The sequence below is a fragment of the Pogoniulus pusillus genome, chromosome 31 (genome assembly GCF_015220805.1).
Source record: "Pogoniulus pusillus isolate bPogPus1 chromosome 31, bPogPus1.pri, whole genome shotgun sequence".
Classification (NCBI taxonomy): Eukaryota; Metazoa; Chordata; class Aves; order Piciformes; family Lybiidae; genus Pogoniulus; species Pogoniulus pusillus.
In genome coordinates this window covers 741,740-763,800 of record NC_087294.1, presented here as the reverse complement: position 1 = coordinate 763,800, position 22,061 = coordinate 741,740, and the positions used below count along the sequence as shown (strand labels likewise).

Genomic DNA, 22,061 nt, shown 5'->3' with positions numbered 1-22,061 from the left:
GTTTGAGAGGCAAATGCTGCTAAATGTCCTTAGCCATAGAACATAGATCATGTCTAAAGTCTGAGCTCTGTGAGCAGCTCAGGAGTTTTGATGCCATGAGTATACTCGAGCTCACAGAAGTGGGGAACCCTAGGAGGTACCAGTTATCGTGGGTCTAAGGGCTGTATTCTACTACTTTGCGCCAAATTTGTGGTGGTTATTCAAGTTGTTGCTTTGTTGAGGTTTTTCATACTTCACTTACATGGGCAAGGCATGGGATGTATTAATTTTTCATTTCTAGCTCACTGAATACTGTTAGCTATCTTGACATGAATGGAAGATGTCTTTTCCTTCACAGTCTTCTGAAGTAATTACTTCAGAAGAAGTATGTGTATTTCATAGAAACTGGCAACCAATTTGCAGTTCGGTTCTGAAATTAGTTTGTTTCATTCATGCCAAAAGGTGAATGCTGGTCAACAGCAGATGAACTGTCAGGAGCAAATCTAACCCTGAAGGTGAAGCAACCATCAGGAGAGAACTGACGCTAAGCAAGCTGGAAAAAACTCCATGTGCACACATTAGAACAAAGCTGTAGTTGCATTTTATTTAACCAATTAAAATCTACCTTAAAAACACAAAATTCAGTTGGGTGACCCAACACATTGGATCAGAGAAAGCTTCAAGCTGTTAAGCATAAGCCAGAATTCACAGTCTCAAAAGGGAGTTTCAGAGGCCAAAGTACATTCTTCACGTGAAGGCATGCTCCTTGCACCATTTGCGTGGGTTTGGGAGCAGTATTCTTTAAGGAGTCGACTCTAAGAAGCTGTTTCTTTTGGTTTGTGTTTAAATCTGCTACATTGCTTACCTAAGCCCTGGGTGAATGGAGAAAGCAGACAAGTTAAAGCACTTGCCTGTCCCAATTACTACCAGCAGACAATTTACACCGTGGTAAAGCTAGCTTTATTTAAATGAGCTTCAAACAAGAATTAACTTTACATATTATCAACAGCTTTGGAGCTACAAATCTAAGAATCAAGATCACTCAGGTCATGCTGTTGTTACTTCATTTTACCTGCTGCAGTTATTGCAATATGGCTTAATGTACATAGGTACACAATTTGTACAAGTTCAGCCAAGTTTGCACTTGCAAGGTGTTATTAAGAGCATGATTAACTTGCAAGCCAACTCAACCCAAGTTGTTGGAATTGGCCAAAGCTAACAGGGGAAGTTGCCAGTAATGCTGGACAGAGATAGCCTGGATTATTTGAAACCACACTGTTTGGCTTTAAATATTTATGTCATTTCCTCTGAGGTAAGGAAAACTCTTTTGATGCTTCCACGTGGGGTAGCACCAGCTGATGCAATTGCTCCAGTCACATTGCTTGCTGTATGTGCAGCCTTGAGTGGCAAGCACCTGCCACAACAAGCATTTTATACTAAAAGTTGATTTTAAAATGAATTACTATGCAGGTAGGATACTGAGCTGTTGTTCCGCTTGATGGGACTGGGTTTCACAAAGTGTGATCTGTAACCTTCACTGCAGAAATCAGAGCTGAATGTACTGACTTGTACACCGAGTTCAATTTTAATGTAAACAGCAAAAGAGCAACTCCTGTTGGGGGCAGGCATGCCAGGACTCTTGATCTTGGGGCTTCTTCATACCTTCAAATTGCCCTGCTCATTCTGGTCTACAGATCTACAGGTCTTAACAGCTTTTTGCAATCCGAGGCAGAATTCATCACCAAGCCTGTACCCTCCTCCTTACTCCTCCCATCAGTGAAGCCAGGGAATTGATAGGATTTGGGAGGATTTCAGCAGATGCTGTGTCAGGAAAGAGGCACTGTCAGGGCTTGAGAAAGGTGGAAGTTTGTATGCAGGAAGGATGTTAGTGTTGGTGTGGGGAAAGGCTTGGGGTTGCATGGGGACTAGAAATGAGCAGAGGTCCCTTTCAACACAAACTATTCTATGACTCTATGAGATGGGTGCGATTTGAGGGCTGTAGTACCACCAGGGCTGCTACATGAGCCAGATGACAGGGAAATGGCAAGTCTGGAGGGTTCTCAGAAACCAGGGAGGACTGTAAGTAGAAGGGATTGGTGGATCCAACACAGGTCGGGTCTCTCCTTTAGTCTTTAGAAGGTCTACATTTAAGTCGAAACTGGGTTTAGGATGTGCATATAAATGTTCAAAGTAAGACAGCCAAGTTTTGGAGTGATTTTACAAGGAGGAGAAACCTGGAACAATAAATAGGAAACTATGTCTCAAGAATTTCTGCTCAAATGGTATCAGTTTGTTCTCTACCAAATTAATTTAAGGGTATGCCTAAATAACACATTAAGTATCATAGCTCTATATTAAAATCAGAACTGTGTTAAGACATACATAGGAATATTCAACACATCACAGTCCAGTCCCAAGACCTAAAGTCTGAAACAACAGAAGAGTATTCTCAACCTCCTTTGAAGCTATGCTGTAGAAGTAATTTCTGAGTAAATGAGACCTGCACAAACACAACTAAAGGATGGATAGAGATGCCTGAAGGAGACTGGAAGGCAGCAATCCTGAGCATCTTGCTCAAGAACTGGTGCCTGATCCAGTTCCCGCTGTTTGGTAAAGACACATCTGCTACAGGGTCAGAAGTCTCATGTGTTCTCATCAGTCAGCCTTTCTACCTCACACCCAAGTCAAGCAGCAGCTACAGCCACTTGGTAGGTGAAATCAAGGCAGCCATAGAAGTTGATGGGGGTAAGAAAGACTGCAGAAAGAAAGGGAGATTCAGCGATGAGTGGAAGAATTCCAGGAGACCGGTGCGGTGCAGGCAGGACACACGTTAAGTGAGGGGACAGTAATAAGGATGTCCAAAATGTTAGTGGAGTGCATTCCAGTCTCAACGGTCTGTTTTGGGCAGAGGCAGATGGCCTTTGAATGGAACACTCATATGGATATTAGCCAACATTAAAGGCATTGTTTATTTAAAAGAACTAACAAAAAAGGGAAGTCTTGAAAAGAACAGGTGTTGACATCCAAGAACAAAGGGTAGTGAATAAAGCACCTGGCTCTGTCACAGGATTGTCAGTTGTTCTCTAGGACTGGCATCTCTCCACGTCTCACCTGGGTGCTTAGTACATCTGAAAGAAAGACAAGGGTGGAAAACTTCTATTAATGACAATTTACTCTCTTAAGAGGATCTTATTTTCCCAAACAGTTCTAAGAGACAGAGATAACGATCTCAGAACTTCACAAAGCAAGTGCAGTAAATATCGTGGGGAGACTGCACCTGTAATTGCTCACTCAGATTTCACGGAAGTGCAGAGACCTTTGGTAGCTGAAGCACTCCAGGCTTACCATGGAAGGCAACATGCATAACCCTTCGGGTTTTAAAAAGAGCTCTGTTAGAGAAGAAACATCTCTGAGGGTTAAACAGGTGCCATATTGAGTGTGTATCTAGGAAAACTGGAAGCCAGATTTTCCATCTCCTAGAAATATCACCCTAAACTACAGGCCAAGTCAAAGGTCTTTAAAGAAGGGTAGCTGCACAGAGAGGAAATTATGGATGGTGAGTAGACAGGGAGAGTGGCAAGAAAATGAGAAGAAAAACCTTCTTCTGAGAAAGCATTGCTTTCTTGGTTAAACCAAGGAGCAGTAGCTTTTAACCAGGATTAAACAAAACAAAGTATCAGCACAACAGTTCTAGAGACCCCCAAAACTATTCTGGAAAAACAAATTGCTGGCTGAAAATGCTACTTACATGTAAGGCCCCAGAAGCCTGGCTCTGACTTTGTGGACTATCACAAGGTGCTCCTGCTTGGCAAGGATCATCCTCCCACGTCTGTGTTTTCCCATCTTCCACTGGCAGCTGATGTCGTTCATCCTCTCTCTCTCTCTCTGTCTGCTGACCTGCACACTGGCCTGCAGCTTCCACAACCTGCCCAGCTTCCTTTTCCTGTAGTTCTGGTGAGTGTATGGCCAGGGGCTCTTTGGTTGAATTTCCTGCAGTGCGCAGTTCTAGCGTTGAGTTCTGAAGCCTCACGCTTTCCTTCGAGACGTCCTCAGGGCTACTCGCCACGGCTACAGAAAGCTGGCTTGGTCCATCTTTCAGCATCTCAGAAGTTAACACCATCTCTCTTGGCTTTCCTACACTTCCATGAGTTTCTGCAGACGCTGCCAAGGCAGCAGTTGTCACTGCTCCAGGCTGCTGGGCCTCTTGCTCTTTACTCTGTACCTCTTCCTCTTTCACCGGCAGGGGATGATCTGCCTGCATACTCCCCGGGAGTTCAGGTTTATCTGTGTCTGATGGGACTTCCTCTATGGCCTTAATGTGCTGCTCTGACTCAAAGGCAGCCGATTCCGTTTCGGCAAGCTTGTGAACAGCCGTCTGGATGGCGTTCAGCACGATTCTCGTACTCTGGGACTGAACCACGTCCTTCTCAAATCCTGCATGGCTGTCGCTTAGAAGAATACCATTTTCTTTGGGTTGCTCTGTACTCTGAGGCCCCTCTTGCTCCTCTGGTACTCCATTCATGGAAGCAGGAGTTACTTGAGCCTCAGGTGCTATGCTACTAAGAAGCTTTGTGGTGTCACAGCCTGAAGAGTCAACAGCAGTAATGGAGAGCTCTTCAGAAGCCATCTGTTCTGTGGGTGCCCAGGGCTGCATGGTTTTGGCTGTCATATCTGTGTGTGTTACCATTCCTGACATGACATGCTCTTCACCTGCTGCAGCTGCTACAGGCACTTCCAGAGCCTCCAAGCTTTCTTCTTGAGGAGAGGCTGAGGCAGAGACTTTCTCTTGTGCAGCTGAAACCTCTTGCTGGACAGCAGCTGAAAATTCATCACTTCCCACAGCTTCCCATTTGCCAGACTCAAACACTTCTCTGGCTCTTTCCATCAACTGCTCATTTTTGTTATCTTCCTTCTCAAAGTCTTGATGGTTGGAGGTTTCTGCAGCTTCTTGTTCTCGTTCCACAGTCTCTTCTTCACCTAAGCTGCTTGCTATTTCACATTCCTTAGCACTTCTGTGAGTGAAGACAGTGCTTCCATTTTCAGCGATATCTGGGCATCCTGATGCTAAATTAGATATGTTGTCTGGTTCTATCTGCATGGGAGCCTCAGTGGCAGTGGTATCACTCTCCAAGTGTGTTTCAGTCTTGAGACTAGCATCTTCCATTTTACCACCTTGGGTTTCATCACTCTGGGAGTGGGTTTCTGTTGTTTTTTCTTTGCATTGTGGCTCTAGGAGGCGCTCAGAATCTTTTGTTGTAATGCGTACACCAGCTCCATCCCTCGCACTCTGCTCAGCATTTGCAGCTGCTTCTGAGGCAATGGTTTCTGAAGGAAGGGCAGAGATTTGGACCTCATTCTGCAATGGAACCTCAGTAACAGTGACTTCTGTGTTTTTTACTCCAAGGACTAAGATGCTGTCATCAGCTTCCTCTTCTTCTCTGAAGGCAGGTTCCCCGTTAGGAGCTCCTTCAGTACAAGCTTGCTCTTCTAAGTCAGGAATTCCATCTTGTCTTTCAGGTTTGACAAGGACCACAGTGACAACTGCTTCTGTGTGCTCTGGTCCCATAGTGAGGGTTTTGCCCTCTCCTTCCAGCTGCACAGGCTCTTCAGCTGTAAGACCCAAGGAAGGGATTTCACCCTCTGTCTTGTCCTGTACCTGTGGATAATTGAAGCAAACCTGTGAAAAAGGATGAGCAGGGAGTGGCAGAGAATGTTCTGAGTGAAGTAGCACAAGAAACAACTCAAAGGAAGAGGGTTTCTCAGGACAGAAAGCTCCTTAAACAAAGAACAGCTTAAAGCAATGGGCAGCTGACAGCACTTTAAGCAAGGGCAAAGCCAGGAAGATGGTGGGGAGGTAGGGAAGAGGGTAGGAACACATCATCCACTGTGTCTCCTCCACATTTAAAGCTGGACACAGTGGTGTCAGTTAATTTCCTCCCTTGGCATAGGTACCTCAGTTACACTTCTATCTGCCTAAAAGTGAAGATGCCACCTACTATGTGTGTTTCCATATCACAGAATCCTAGAATGCTATGGGTTAGGAGGCACCTCCAGAGATCATTGAGTCCAACCCCTCTGTAAAGCAGGACCACTTAGGGCAGGTCACATAGGAATGTGTCCAGGCAGGTTCTGAAGATCTCTAGAGGAGCCTCCACAACCTCTCTGGGCAGCTCATTCCTGTGCTCCATCACCCTCCCAGTAAAAATGTATTTTGTCATGTTGAGATGGAATTTCCTGTGATTGAGTTTATGCTCATTGCCCCTTGTCCTATCACTGAAAGGAGACTGGCTTCATCCTCCTGATGGACACCCTTCAGATGTTTGTAGACATTGATAAGGTCCTTTCTCTGCCTTCTCTTCTCCAGACTAAACAGCCCCAGATCTTTCAGTCTTTCCCTTCCAATCATCTTCATAGCCCTTGACTTGACGCAAGTGAAAGCAAAGCCTTTGATCCATGAAAGCTTCTGCCCTCCCAGAGCAGCTCCCCAGCTTGCTTAGTCTACTGAAATGGGAGCTGAGACAGGATGCAGCTGCTGCCAGCACATGCATCTCAGGGGCAAACACGGATGATCAACAAGAGTAAAGCAACTCTTTCCTGTAGCTACTTGTCTGTCTTGAACTGAGGAGCCCAGAACTGGACACAGTGTTCGAGATGTGGTCTAACCAGGGCTAAGGAGGAGGAGAACCTCCCTCAATCTGCTGAACATACTCTTCTTAATGCACTCAAGCATACTATAGGCCTTCTGGACCACCAGGGCACATTGTTGTCTCATGGATAACTTGGTTGCCTCAGGCTGCAAAAGGAAAGTCCTTGACAGCAATACTGCCACAGCCTGGCTCTAAGTTAGGCACAAGATACAACAGTTGCAGCTACAGTCTTCAATAAACCAACCTTTGTGTTACATGTAGTACTTACTGCAGCCTGTACTTCTGGAATACATTCACCTCTTCCCTTGCCTACTGTCAACTCCATTATGGGCAGTTTCTCTTCTTCTGAAGGTTCCTGCTGTGCAAAGAGCTCTTCCTTGGCAGTGACTACTTGGATGCTCTGGAATGTCCTGTTATGTGATGAAAGTTCCTCTGCTGACTCCTGCACTTCAGATACTGCTTCACGGTCTCCTGCAGCTACTTTTTCACATGGCTGCTGCTGGCTCTCATCTCTCCATACATCTGTATTTCTGTGTCCTTTGCTGCTGTCTTGCACTATAGCAGACATTTCACTTCTCTCAGAACCTTGGTGTTGAACACTCTCTTCAACTCTGTTTTGGCTTGGAGTGCTCTCTCCACTTCTCTTGGGCTGGAGGCTGTCCTCCTTGTTCTCTCCATTTTCCAAGCACTGTCCAAGCAAAATAGGTTCCTGGCTTGCAAAATTCCTGTTTGTAGCATCATCTTTCACCTCTGACTCAATTCCTTGTACTGCTGTAATCTGACTTGCTGTCACAGTTCTTTCACCAACCAGCTGTGCTGTGTCTGCTGACTTGACTCTTTCAGCAACTTCATAAAGAACTTTCTGTGTCTGTTTGTCCAATTCTTGCAAGTTTTGTTCAGCAGCCTCTGCTTCTTGTACAGGCGTAACTTCCTCCGTAGTAGCTGGGGTTTCTAACAACTGTGAAACAGCAGAGACCATCTCAGTTGTCTCCTCAGCAAGGGATGCTTCCATTGTTTCTTCAGCGCAGGAAGCTTCTCCCGTCTCCTCCAGAGCTGTCACTGCTTCCAAGGTTGGCTCTGGCTCACTTGCTGTGGAGTCATCACTTACATCCTTTCTTGGGTCTGGCACTGCCTTGGCAGCTACCACTGCTTCTTCCACAGGAACATCCAATTCAGGTTTTCTCTCACTTTCTTTCTCTTCCTTTGTCTGCTCAATGCACTCTGTCAGAGCAGCAGATATCCAAGATGGTGATCTTTCTTCCATGCTAGTAACTGCCCTTTCCCCTTCCACAATGCTAACAGCAACTGCATGGACCAGCCCTTCAGGTGCTTGCTCAGTTCCCAGGGTCTGCCCTGATTTCTGGCCTTTCTCCTCCTCTGAAGTTTGTTCTCTTGTTGCTTCAGCATCTTTTGCTTGTTGGGCTTCTATTTTCTCCTGCTCTGCTGCTTCGTATTCAGATAAAGGGACAACAGCTGGAATATCTGAATCTTCTTCAGTTGCTTCTGCCACATCTTCTCTTGCTTGTTTAAGAGTTGGTTCTGCTTTTCCATCTGAATTCTTCTTCCTGCGCCCAGGAATCAGTTTTCGAAATGGAACCCATGACTCATCTTTTCCATGCTCACCATCTGATGTTGAATGCTCCAGGCTAGATCCCACAACCGAGTCTTCAGTTCTCACTTCCATTTTGCTTCTGGATCTCCTTCTCGGAGTGACTAACCGTTTAAATGACTCCCAAGTTGAAATACCTTCACCTTCAGATGGGCTTCCAGCTGGTTCTGGTGAAGAACTCCCTTGTCCTTGATCGCTCTCCTGAGAGCTAGTAAGAACTGCATCTGCTGCCCTTTCTTTGCTCTGCCCAGAATCTTCCATCTGCTGGCTTTTGTGACCAAGCTTAGACTCAGTTTCTTCATCAGAGGATGATGATTTTCTAGCTCGTTTCTTGGAAGAACCGACGCATATAAACGCTTCCCAGGACACAGAGGTGTCAACCTTTCTCTTGGGCTCCTCTGTGGCTTTCTCTGCTTTCTGGTCCACTGCATTGTCTTTTACTTCTCCACGATTTTCGTCAGTAGCACTATAGGTTGCAGACACTGCAGAGCTCTGTGTCTTGTCAATTTCTTCTTCTTTATCACTTTCAGAAGGCCTTCTGGCACGTTTCTTGGGCGTCACCATCTTTTTAAATGATGCCCAGGGTGTAACGCTTTCTCTTTTTCGCTCCACATCTGAAATTGCAGCATCTTCATTTTCAGAGACCTGCATTCCATCTGCAGCTTTTTCCAAAGCAGGGATTTCATTCATCTCCTCAGGAGAAGAAGCAGAACTTTCTCCCTTTTGTTCCTCGAGGCTATCTGGTGAATCTGCTAAGTGCTGAATTGGTTCACCCTGTTCCTCTAACTTGGACTCCTCTCTTTTGCTTTTATGCTTCTTTCCAGACAGTTTTTTTAAACCAGTACCTGTAAAAATTTTCCTTAAAGGGCTGCCTTGTAGTTTAGTCTTCTCTTGAGAAGAAAGCAGTTCAGCTTCATTTGTGATACTTTCTGGAGGCCTTTCTCCAGCTGCCTCTTCAGGAGTCCTTTCTGATCTTACTTCATCTGGTCTGCTAGTATCAGTCATAACTGTGTCAGTCTTGCCCTGTAGTCCTTCATCAGTGGGTTGCATCAACTGTTGATCAAACTCTGTATCAACAGAACCTTCAAGAGGGCAAAAGGACTTCAATTCAGGAGCACCCACAGTCAGCTTTGCCCCATGTTCTTGGCTTGCTTCCTCCTCTGGGCTTCTCTCCAGAGCTTCTCCTTGACTAATGTCTTCTGCTGGGAGTGACACTGTCAGTTCAGCTTTCTCCTCCTTTACATCAGATGTACTTCCTTCTTTTCCTTCAGGTCTTTTTAGCTGTTCAGTAGAAATTTCAGTTGCTAAAAATCCTGCTGCAAGTTTCTCTCCAGAGGGTATTTCTGTTTTGTCATCTATTTCATACTTCTCTGTTGACTCCCATTTATCTTCTCCCACTGGCAGGGCTTCTGAGCATCTTTTCAATTCTCCATTCACACTGTCTGTGACAAGGTCAGGTACTACTGACCTTGGTTCCTGTGGGTTTTCTGCCTCTTCACCCTTTCTCTCTCCTTCTTCCTTTCTGTCAAGATGACCAGAGACTTCCACCACTCTCCTTTCTTCACCATCTTCAGATCTCTTCTCCTCTGTTGCTGCCACAGCCTCTTTTTGTCCTTGCTGGTCATGCTTGACTAGCTCATCCTTCTCACTTGCTTCCACTCCTATAGCTGTCAGTGTCTTTTCTGACTCCTGCCTTTCCCCTTCAGTTTGCTCCATCTCGTGTGCTTCACTAGTTACTGCTGTCACATTCCTCTCTTCATCTTGCTTCTCAAAGTCAGGTTTCTCCTGCCTGTCACCGGTGCCAGTTGTTAGTGTTGCTCCCTCTTTTTCTTGCTCCTCTTCTTTTATAGGAGCCTGTAATTCGTCTTCTTTGGGCTTCCGGAAACTCTTCTTTTTTCTAAGTCCAGGCCATCCCTGAGTAAAAAACTTTCTGAATGGTGATGCAGTATCAGTGGCTAAGGCAGCTGGCTGAGAAGAAATCTCATTTGCTTCTGGTGTTCTAGGAGAGGCAGTTTCTGCTGTTTCATTTGGTGATGTGCCTTTGGTGGTGTCTCCCGTAGAGGGGGCATCCTCAGGCACTGCTCTTTCTTCTAAGACGACTTCCTTTTGATCATCAGTTCCTTCAGAGACTCGGGCTTCCTTTTTCACAGTAAGTAGTTGAACTGGTTCCGATTTTCCTGTCTTTTCCTTCTTCACTGTGAATCTGAACCCAACAAATTTAAAAACCTTCTTGAAACCCAGATCATAAGACTGGGCCTCAGATGCATGGTCTTCTGCATCGTCTTCCACAGAGGACAACTCTGTCACTGTATGAGCATCCTCTTTCTCAGCACCCACACCATCCTCGGTGCTCGAACCACAAGGACTTGTCTCCATTATTTCGGTGCCTTCCTTCACAGTTGCACTGGAAGGTTCTGTTTCTCCAACTGTTTAAATAGCAGCAAGAAAAACACCAGTTACTTCCCTTCTGAATTTAATGTTGTAACTCTACATAAATGCATATAAGCTTTCTTCATTCTTATCAAACCCTCCTACACATTCTTGCTCTATTAATCGTCTTCCATGTGCTAATGTTATTTCTCTTAAGGGTTAGATTTTTTTTTTTACTATTACTGGAATTAATTTCCTTTCTCATGTCATTGCATGAATCTTTTCTTCTTTGTGTTGGATTTAGAGGTTTTGTGTTTTGATTTTTGATTGTTTGGCTTTGGATTGTTTTTGGTTTTGTTACCTTGTTTTTACTGCAAGGCAATTATGTGAGAAAAAAATTATTTCTCTTCTATTATTAGTCAAAGAATATACAGAATAATGTATGTAATTATTCCAGGATAAGAAAGAAAAAGCCAACTACCCCCCTGCCAAACAAATAATAATTAATAAAAAACAACAACAAACAAACAAAACAAACCACAACAACAACCCAGAAACAGAAAAACAATTAACCCAAAACTGTGCTGACCTACAGCAATGACAAGTAAAAATTGCTCATTGTCCTAAGAGAACAGTAAACATGAAAATGCTCATTGGAAATTTCCTGGTGTCCTGAAAACTTTAACTCCTTAAAATAGTTACTTTACTACATACTTGGTTTAACACTCACGAGTCTCGGAATTGTCCTGTACATCATGTCACCTCTGTGGGACCAACAGAAGCCTCATTCGCAGCAGTTCCACATGGCTTAAAATTAATGAGGTTGCTACCATGTAGGCAGGTAAACTCTTAACACCCACTACTCACCAAGTCTTTGCTTGCATCATTCCTCTCTCAAGCAACATTTGTGTCTGTCCTTCAGAACACTGGCAAGCACCCTTTCAGTCTTGCTGCGACAATTTGAGTATTATTTCTCCCTCTGGCCTGTCACAGACTAGTATAGAAATTAACTACTGCATTTCAGGGGGCTTAAAAAGCCAGCTTTGAGCATCAAGTCATAAGCTCTCCCTGTCCAAGTAAGAAACTTTGGGGGGAAAAGACAGAAAGGAGTAAGGACACCAAGCCTGTAAGTTCTGCCACTGAAAGATGAGAAATGAGCAGGTAAACCCACTATTGCCTATAATAAGAACTTTAAGAACAGTAATAACTACGTAAGGAACAGGCACAATAACAAACAGGACACCACGTGAAGATAAAATCCATAGCACGTTCAAAATAACAAAAGACTCTTGGTCTTGGATGCTGCCAGGATTTCAGCTGAACGTTGCTCTTGGCTCTGGATTTTGTGCAACAGGTGAAAGTGCAAGGCCACTTCTCTCTAACCAAACTTGCTGAAATGCTAAGGTGACAGCATAATAAAAACAATAATTGATGTTAAACAGCAATACCCTGGGGGAAGGCATGGCCCCTTTTTTTAACACTGTACATGTGCTACTTCCATGCCCAAAGGCAGGCAGGAGACCACTTTTCAAAAGTACCTGAATTCTCCACAGTGATTTTGCTTTCATCTGATCCAGCTTTATTAAGCTTGATTCAACTCTGCAGTTAGCCCTGCTCTATGCAGTGGCTGGACCACCAGACATTTCCTTCCAGCCTGGATGCTTCCTTCACTCTGCTTGTCTATGTTCCCTTTGGGAAGAACTGCACCTTCATAAGCAGTCTAGGTATGGCTGTGACATAACTAAATCTACAAGTACACTGGCTTCCAATACCTGTGTTAAGTTTATAGTCACTATCAGCAGCCTACTGACTGTGCATAAGCAAAGCTTTTTGGTTTTCTCTTTATCTAACACTTTTAATAAAAAACAATAAAAGGAATTTTTTTTTTCACTCTTAAGAATCAAACATGATGTAGTTGCACTATGAGTCTACATGCTGCAGATAAAGCCAAGAAATCACTTCTGTAGCTCTTTTCATATATTCTTAAGTCCAGAAGTAAATTCCTTGTCATTTCCATCAAATGATGTAATTTTGCAGGAAGTTTACCATGGTGCAGTGGGAATTTATAAAGTTAAGAGGCATTTCTTCAAATATGAGGGTACATATCACATGTTTTGTAATTATTTGATGCAGATAACTTAGTACATTCCTTGTTTTGTCTATGCTAAAAGTAATTTTTCTCATTGAATCACATCTGAAATTAAACACTTATCATTTAATGTTAAATAAATACTTGTTCATGAACCAGGCTCTGCTGGAAACAAGCTCTACAGCGTATCCCTTCTGTCCTTCCTCAGTTCTGCATCTATGCCATTGAGTACAATGCACCTAACATATGAAATCTCTTATCTCCATCTAACAGAACTTAGATAAAGGCAGAACAAAAAAATAGGTCTGAGCAGCAGTGAGTGGGGAATGCTGGGTCTAAGTGGGGACAACCAGAAGCAAGAAATCAACAGGTACAGAGAAAAGGTCAAAAAGCACTCATGACTCATTGCAGGCAAATGGGAGTCAGCTTTCCAAAGATTCCCCTTTCCTCTTGCAAACACACCTACCACTGTAAATCACAGAATCAACAAATCTTGAGGTTTCCCCAAAATTATAAAAAGTTTATAGTTGCAATTCTGGGTGCATTTCTTTCTTTATTCTAGGAACACAAATTTATGGTTTAAGAGGCGTTTCAAGGTTTTACAGGTATGCAGGAGCACTGTAAGAGGGGAAGGACACAGTCTATAAATGAATGAAGTATTCTATTTCCAAAGTGAGACATAAGATGTAAGACTGGTGTATGAAGGTATCTCTTCACAGCCATGATATGCAGTGAGACATAAGATGTAAGACTGGTGTATAAAGGCATCTCTTCACAGCCATGGTACATAGTGAGACATAAGATGTAAGACTGATGTATGAAGGCATCTCTTCACAGCCATGACATGCATTTAATTTTTGATTGTTTTATCTTATGGTGTTACAAACACAGCATTTTATAAAGACTCTGTCTCTGTAAAATGCTTCACAGATGGACAGAGCTGAATAACTATTAGAAAATCTGCAGGTAGAGGTATAGATTAGTATAGCAAAAAATATCATGAAAATAGCACAGAGAGTTTAGAGGCACAGTGATGAAACAGTGTTAGAACAGCTTCAGGACTGTTAAATCAGGCTGACAGTAATTAGGTCTTCCTTCTGGGTACAGCAAACTGTTACCTTGCAATACTTCACTGAATAAATTGCACAAGGAAAAATGAAGAAAAACACACTGACTGAATATGTGCTTTTAACAGCAATGGGAAAAGCTGCAACTACGATACACATATCACACATCCATCACTCCATCATAAAGCATGGTGAGCATACTTAAAGATTTTATCCAAGCATTACCCTTCAACTCCACAACTAAAAAAAAATAAACTGTCAAGAAGGTATTTTGTTCTCAGGGTAACACAGAGCTCTGATGTCAGCTGATAAGTGACCTGCTGTTGGTTTTTCCCAGTCTCTCCTTTATCTAATTCACACTTAAATCCCTGGAAGACTCTTTCAAGCTGAATTTCTGATGCCCTTCCTCTGCATTTGAGGAAAAAGATGCCATTCTGGAAATTTGCCTGTGTGTTGACGGCTGCCAAGAGGCTGCCACTGTTGTGTCACAAGCCTGCAATGCAATATATACCAAAATTGTAGTTTCACAGCTTTGATATACCCCATAAAAGTTCTTCACAGAGAGAGTGATTTCCCATTGGAATGGGCTGCCCAGGGAGGTGGTGGAGGCACCGTCCCTGGGGGTCTTCAAGAAAAGACTGGATGAGGCACTTAGTGCCATGGTCTAGTTGATTGGATAGGGCTGGGTGATAAGTTGGACTAGATGATCTTGGAGGTCTCTTCCAACCTGGTTGATTCTATGATTCTATGATAAAACATTTTTATATCCAGTCACAGAATGTGATAGTGCCAGAGCAGGATCATCTAGACACAGAAGATCTGAGAAGGCAGTTGCACATACTGAACTTTAAATTTAGCAGTCAGATTATTTAATTACAGTTTTATTAACAACATTCTTGGCACTCAGACATTGTTAGTGAACTTCTGAATGCAAAGCAACCATGAGTAACTCCACTTGAAAGGGTTTGGGAGTTGTTTACACATGGTATTACTGTTGAGAGTACCATAGTGTGTCACTACCACAGGTATTATATGGCAAGACAACTAGTACTTCCTGAATTAATTCACTTAATTTGCAAGTTTGTTTTAAGAAACACAGGAAAACCTCATAGAAATACCTATTAGGAAAAAAGAAAAAAAATTAAAACCCACTGCAATGAATATAATTTCTTTAGGGCTGTCCTGTGCAGGACTACTTCTCCAGCTACTTGATAGTCAGGGAACACAATAAGAGAAAAAAAATATCCAGGGGCAGTGATAAAAATCAAAACTGGCAACACAAAAATGATCCACTTCACTATTTAAATCACTATGGCTAGGAACTAATTCTGAAATTCTATTTCAAGCTCAATTAAGCTTTCACATATTTTAAGTTGAATCAAGGTGCTGCCTGCATTTTAATAATGCAACTGTTTTATTCTGAATGAAACACAGAAGACTGACGGTCTTCCAGAATCAAATGTGCTTAAGAATTTCATAGGTGGTGTAGTGCATGACAAGAATTTATTTCAGTTTTATACTGATCAGCTACTGGGAAATTAGTATTGTCAGTATGATATCAATGAACAGCACTTTTATTGGGCTGTTAGCAGCGCAATTTAACTGCTCCCACCATCTCATCTGCCTCTAGAAGTGAAAAAGCGTTTCGTACTTGTAGTTGTTATAGCTAGTTAAACAAAGAAAAAGCTAAACAACAACCACCCAACAACAAATAAATACAACAAAACACAAACAGAAACCCTCCATCCAAACCCAACAAGCTAACAAAATAAACCAAAAACCAACCAACAATAAACAAACAACCAAAAAAGCTCAAACAAATGGAAAAAAAAAAAAAAAACCAACAACGTCCAACTGCAAGAGTTAAATCCCCAGCACTTCATGCGCTTAAAGACAACCATGTCAACATCTGGAGCTGGTTGACTTCCCCCCTCTAAGGATTTGCAGCACAGTGCTGGATTTTTTCCATGAATTCCCTACATTCTCAATCTCTCAGATGGATGTCCTACACACCCAGTGTGTGCCTCCCAAACTCCACTGGATCCTGAAAGGCTCCTGAGGACTTTGTGCTGGTTTCATTTACTAAATGTTTTAAGTATTTAGGGCCAAATTGTGCTTTCTGTTGCATATACAATACTCTCAGTAGGTTTGGAGGAGGATAACTGAATATCAAAGCTTTAAGGCTAACTGTAAGACAATGTTACATCGTTTGCCTCCATTGTATCTAGATTTGCTATGAACTGGTAAAGATGGAGAAACAGTAATTAAAAATCAAAACACAGTTTGAAACTACAGTAGCTATGAAACAAGAAAATCTACCTGGAACAGATTTATTCAGTATAAAGATTTTGGAATTATCAGTGAAAATGAGTGCTTTAGCAACTAAAAAGGGCAAGCTGTGCTTTTAGGTTTTCACTGCAGAGTATAAGAATTGGATGTTATACCACAATTTCTGATTCTTTAAGCCACAAGTTTCAGGAGACTGGATTTAATAAATCAAGCACACCACCCTCTCTGTAGTAACAAAATAACATACAAATATGTCCAGGTGTTAAGCCTCTAACCTTTCTTTTTAAAAAAGTGTATATATATATATATATATATATATATAAAAAGTATATTCTTTGAAGTACATGGCTGCTTCTTGATGATATATTTCACATATTCCTCTTTCCTTTCCCTGCTATTCATGGTATTTGTTTCCACTTCAATGTGTAAATAGCTCTCCCACGGAAAGCATACACTACTTCCTTCCCGATTCTACTCAGCTCTTTCTAAGGACTGTCTTGGCACATTAATTGTGGGCAGGGAGTTCTTTCAGAGTAACTGGATAATGAGGGGGGATTTACAGAATTACAGATTTTGCATACATTTTGCAGTGCACACATGCGATTCGTGTGCTTTCTCAAAAGCTTTAGAAACAAATACCATTCAGTTCAGTCTTCACTTATCTGTACCTTGGGTGGCAATTAAGAGCTAAGTTTTAAAATCTCACCTAACTTTTGCATCCATTTTCAAACATGGAAAAAAGGAAGAAGTTGCAAAATAGCTGTAATTTTTACTGGCCTAGAACTCCTTAAGAAAGCAAAATCAACACTCCCAGAAATGAACATCACACGTAACCTCATATGAGAGTAACTTAACGCACAGACATTTCTGCTGTGGTGCTGTAACGTTCCGCACAAACCTTTATTTGCGGGAGATTCTGCTTTAGCTATACTTGTCTGCTCCAACCTAGAGACCAACTGTTCACATTCCAGCATAGGACATTACATATTTCATTCATGCCTTCCTCCCAGAATTTAGGGCATTTCTCCAGCGTTTCGAAAAACAGCACCAAAAATTCAAGGAACAATGAAGTTCCAAAATGGTTTTGTTTGCTCGTTTTTAAACTGGAGGAGTGATTAGCCGTCACTTGGACACACAAAGGCTCTTCCTTAAACGAAGTCGTAATAATAAACTGCTCTCAAACCTGTCCAGCTGTTCTGCTTGGGAACCAAAGCAGCATGCTACAAACATTCACAAAATGTCATGGTTAGCATGCTGTCCATGGCTCAAGTTCAGGGACTTTATTCCACTTTTTAAAGTAAAATGTATTCACCAAGCATAAGACAGATGCCCCTCCAGCACTCATGCATCTGAGAAAAAATAAAGAAAAAAATTAAGCACAATTCTACTCCACTAGGAACTCGGATGGGATAAGCAACAGAAGTCAGTAAACACTGGGACATTTTTGAGGACCCCAAAAATGCACAATGAAAAAGTGATTGAAAATTTTCTTTATCAAAATGACTGCATAAAGGGTAACATAAAAATGATAGATAGACAAACTCACTCCTAAGGGAGACGTAGCTGCATCTGCATGAATCAGACACACAGTAGCTTGAACTACTCCAGCACACCAATAAGGTGAGATACTCTGTCTCTTCAGAGAAAGGGTAATTTGTACAAGCTAGATACAGGTCTAGAAGGGCAGCTGTGCTGCAGTGAAAATCCAAGTTTCTACGAGATTTATTAAATAAGTAAATCCCAAAATGATCAATCTGTGCAACCCTACAAAGACAATGCTTTTGAAAAACAGTTTAACCTTTAATTAGTAACAATAAAAGGAAATGTAAAAAAATAGAGAACCCTTAAGGAGAAAGACTCAGCATGTGATAAGCTCATTAAACATCGAGTTTAATGAAAACCCTGTTGTAAACAGTGGGAGGATATCTCCTTCCCTGCTATATGATTCAAATCACGTACCGTCCTCCCCAGGGTCAGCTTCAAATGAAGAGGGGCCTTGCTGTCAATATGCATTGCAAAGCTAAAGCATTTTGCATTGATACCCCCCCACTACTTGTTGAATTCATTCACTAGCTCTAGCAAATAACATCTAAGCAAGCGAATAATTATTAGCACAAAGGAAAAAAAATCCTAGGTTACTAAAGGCATAATCCAACAACCTAGAAGAAACTGATGCTTGATTAACGAAAAGCAGCAGCTTCGATGCGGTCTCTATGTCTGCTTTCTGCTCCTCACTTTCAGACACTAGGTCATGCTCCGGTACCGAAGAGAAGAGCCAGTCTGCATCTCGGCGTCTGCAAGCTCCTTGCGCTGCAAGCGCCACAGCGAACGCCCGGCAGAGGGAACGGGCGGCTTACGACTTCAGAACTTTGCAAACGCTTATCCCGGTGACAAAAAGCTTTCGGTCGGACCTTTCAACTCCTGTTGCACTGTCTGGAAATCGCGAGCGGGTACAAAAAGGCTTTCGCGAACCGAAGCAGGCCTCCCTCCGACAAGCAGCACTCCCCGGCGCTGCTGCAGCGCGTCAACGGCCGCTCCTCGGCAGCGAGCGCACCTACCCGCCCGCAGCGCCTTCCCCGTCATCGCCACGCTCCTCAGCCTTCTCCAGATCGCCCGACCCTTCCTCCTCCTCCTCACGGCGGCCTGAGGCTCCTCCTCCACTGCGGCGAGGGACGCCGAAGCTCGACCGAAGCACCGCCCCACGCCTGCCGGCTGCTGAGGGTCTGCGCTGCGCCCTCGTACCGCGCCGCTGCCGGCGGTTGCGATCGTTAAGGTCCCAAGCGCCCGCTCCGGCGCTGCCCCGGCGAGCGCTGCTCTCCCGCTGCGACGCGAGGAGGCGCCAGCCCCAGCCCCGCTGCCAGCCGCAGCCGCCTGCGGCACCACAGACCTCTTCCCGCTGCTGCGATCCCTCCTGGCGGCGCTTTGCCACAGAGTAGCCACACCAAACACCAGGCGATGCCAGTTAAGGCCCCTAATTGCTCAGCTCTCAAACAAAAACCACATTAACCGCTTCTGTTTCTTCACGAAAGATTTTCTCCTTTGCCTATTAGCAGTCATTTAAGGGTGTGTGCCGTGTGCCTTTGTCATTCGTTTGCATTTTTTCATTGAAATTCTCTACAACTTAATTGCTTTATATGTCTTAAATTCTACTGCCAAGGGTTTCAGAAAGGTATCACCCTGGATACTTGCAGTGCAGCAGTTCTTACCGCCAGTAGTAAAGGGAAGCAATGGTAAAATAAAAGGTAAGGCTCAGTATCTGACCCAGGTGACCTCCTCCTACAGTAACAATATTTCTATAGGTTATGTTGGAGATCTCCAAAGTGCTGATGATACGCAGAGACTGGGGCAGCCATCCACAGCCTTGATCTGTGGCTCAGGTTGCCAGCACAAATGTCTCAGTTAATTTCATCCTTTAGTGGCAACTTGGATGAGTCTAGACCACTTCTCAAGAGGTCTTATCAATGTGAGATTCAAATAATGACAACAAACCAACACAAAAATCCTATAATCCTAAACATTTCTCTACTGCAGGCAATTACCTGTGCTGCCTCAGTGCTCAAGTATCAGGATGCTTTAGTTCTGATTTTATAGACTTTGCAAACGAGATGAAATAACAAATGAGTGGGGAACCTGAAGAAGTATGTAACTGAGTTTTTCTTGCATGGAGCATTAAATAGAATCATAGAATGGTTCAGGTTGGAATGGACCTTAAAGATCACTGAGTTCCAACCCCCCTGACGGGTGTAGGGACACCTCCTGCCAGACCAGGTTGCTCAAGGCTCTGAACGCTTCCAGGGTTGGAAACATCACAATTTCTCTGGGCAACCTGTTCCAGTTCCTCACCACCCTCATAGGGGACAATTTCCTACTAATGTTTAATCTAAATTTAGCTTCTTCCAGCTTGAAGCCGTTACCCCTTGTCCTATCACTACATGCCTTTGTAAAAAGGCCATCTTCAGTTATGCAATAGGCCCCCTTCAGATACCAGGTGGCTACTGTAAGGTCTCCCCGGAGCCTTCTCTTTTTCAGGCTTAACAACCCCAGCTGCCAGCGTTTCTTCATAAGAGAGTTACTCCAGCACTCTGATCATCTTTGTGGCCCTCCTCTGAACCTGCTTAACAGTTCCATGTTAAAAGTTGTCTTCTTGTGTTGGGGGCTCCAGAGCTGACACAGTACTCTATGTAGGGTCTCATGAAAGAGCGAATCACCTTCCTCAGTGTGCTGGCCACAATTCTTTTGATGCAGCCCAGAAAGCCAACCGTATCTTGGCCAGCAGGTCAAAGGAGGCAATTGCTAACTTGTGTTAAACTTCTCATCAACCAGCACCCCCAAATCCTTCTCTGGAGTGCTCTCCATCCATTCCCTGCCCAGCCTGTATTTGTACTTGGGATGCCCCAACCCAGATGCAGGACCTTGCAACCCTGTTGCACTTCATGAAGTTGGCATAGGCCCACATTGCAAGGTCCCTCTGGATGACATTTGTTCCTTCCTGCATGTCCAGTGCATGACAGTTTGGTGCTGCTGGCAGACTTCCCAAGAGTTCACTCAATCCCACTGTCCATGCTGCTGATAAAGATGTAGACCAGCACCACTTCCATTACCAACTTCTGAGGAATACCACTTGTTGCTTACCTTCACTTAGACATAAAGCCATTTACCACCACTCTGAGTGTGATCATCAATCCAATTCCTTATCCACTGAGTGGTCCACCCATGAAATCTAAGTCTTGCCAATTTAGAGGCCAGTATGTTGCAGGGCACAGTGTCAAATACTTTGCATAAGTCCAGGTAGAAGACATCAGTTGTACCTTCCTTTTCCATCAACACTGTCACCCCATCATAAAAACCGGAACAGAAGGCCACCAAATTTATCAGGAACAATATGCCCTTGGTGACATCTTGTTGGCTGCCACCAATCACCTCCTGGTTTTTCACGTGCCTTAGCAGAGTTTTGAGGAAGATCTGCTCCATGGTCTTGCCAGATACAGAGGCGAGGCTGACCATCCTGTAGTTCTCCAGATCACAGAGAATGGAAGAGACCTGTGAAGATCAAGTCCAACCCGTCTGCCAGCAGGCTCACCTAGTGCAGATCACATAGGAACACTTCCAGACAGGCCTTTAAAGAGCTTGTAACTCTCTTTCCTCTCAGTGATGCCAATTATTTGTAGCTGTGCAAACCTGCACATGCCTCTAGCACCTCTTGTTTGTTGTCCATGCTAAGTGCATTATCTAAAGACATTTAGGTTGGGCCCCTGCTGAAAGTGACTTACTGGTTGGAACTTCTTAATGAAGCATTTAAGGTGCTCTCCTGCTGGCCTGCAATCCAAGTAAAAGATACCTCTTCCCCACTTTTATTCATCTACCTACAGACCTATGGACTCTGAAGCCCACAGGGGTGGATATAAAGAGTTATGAATGCCTTGAGTACTGTTTCTAAGAACTACCTCAGTACTTGACCAGATGGGTATTGTTTGGCCCTATGGATGATGTCATTTTCAGCTATTGTTACCATAAAATACATGCTGCCATAGCCTCCATAAAGGACTTTTTTTTTCTTACTTTGAGAGTTAATATTTTTTCCATTGCACATAAATTATGCTACCATGTAGTCTTGGTTCCATTGACAATAGTAAAACAAATCCTAACTATAATAGCAACATCACGCATAAAAGCTGATTATCAAGGAAAGAGAAGACTTTGCAGGCAATCTACTCGAGTACAAACTCCTAATGCTACCTACAGCCACTGTACATGATGCATTTGGTCACGTGTGACTATCTGCATTCAAAGGGAGCTTCTCACCTCTTCTTCATTACACATCCTAAGAACACAATTTATGCACAACTGAAGAATTACTCCCTTGTGTTCAGAAATGTATGGAAGAAGCAAGTGGCCTATAGCTTTACGCAAGAATATTTTTCTAGCATAAATGAAAACTCCATAATTGTTCAACAAGAATTATAATCTCTGACTATTAACTTGAAATTCATGTCCTTTTAAAGGCCTTCTCT

At 43.3% G+C, this 22,061-nt stretch overlaps 1 protein-coding gene across 3 annotated transcripts in view; it reads right to left on the bottom strand.

Annotated features, from left to right (window-relative positions):
* Window positions 1–557: 557 nt before the first annotated feature.
* AKAP12 (A-kinase anchoring protein 12) overlaps window positions 558–22,061 on the bottom strand; it is a 31,843-nt gene continuing 10,339 nt past the window's right edge. Inside the window, exons 1-4 of one of the 3 annotated variants that reach the window (XM_064169511.1) lie at window positions 18,609–18,933; window positions 6,895–10,661; window positions 3,728–5,656; window positions 558–3,107 (exon numbers count right to left, since the gene is read on the bottom strand). In XM_064169511.1, coding sequence (XP_064025581.1) covers window positions 3,099–3,107; window positions 3,728–5,656; window positions 6,895–10,661; window positions 18,609–18,633 — 5,730 coding nt within the window. In that variant the 5' untranslated portion in view covers window positions 18,634–18,933 and the 3' untranslated portion in view covers window positions 558–3,098. Of the gene's footprint in view, window positions 3,108–3,727; window positions 5,657–6,894; window positions 10,662–18,608; window positions 18,934–22,061 lie in introns of those variants that run through there. The other 2 variants (XM_064169508.1, XM_064169510.1) reach the window with 2 other exon arrangements.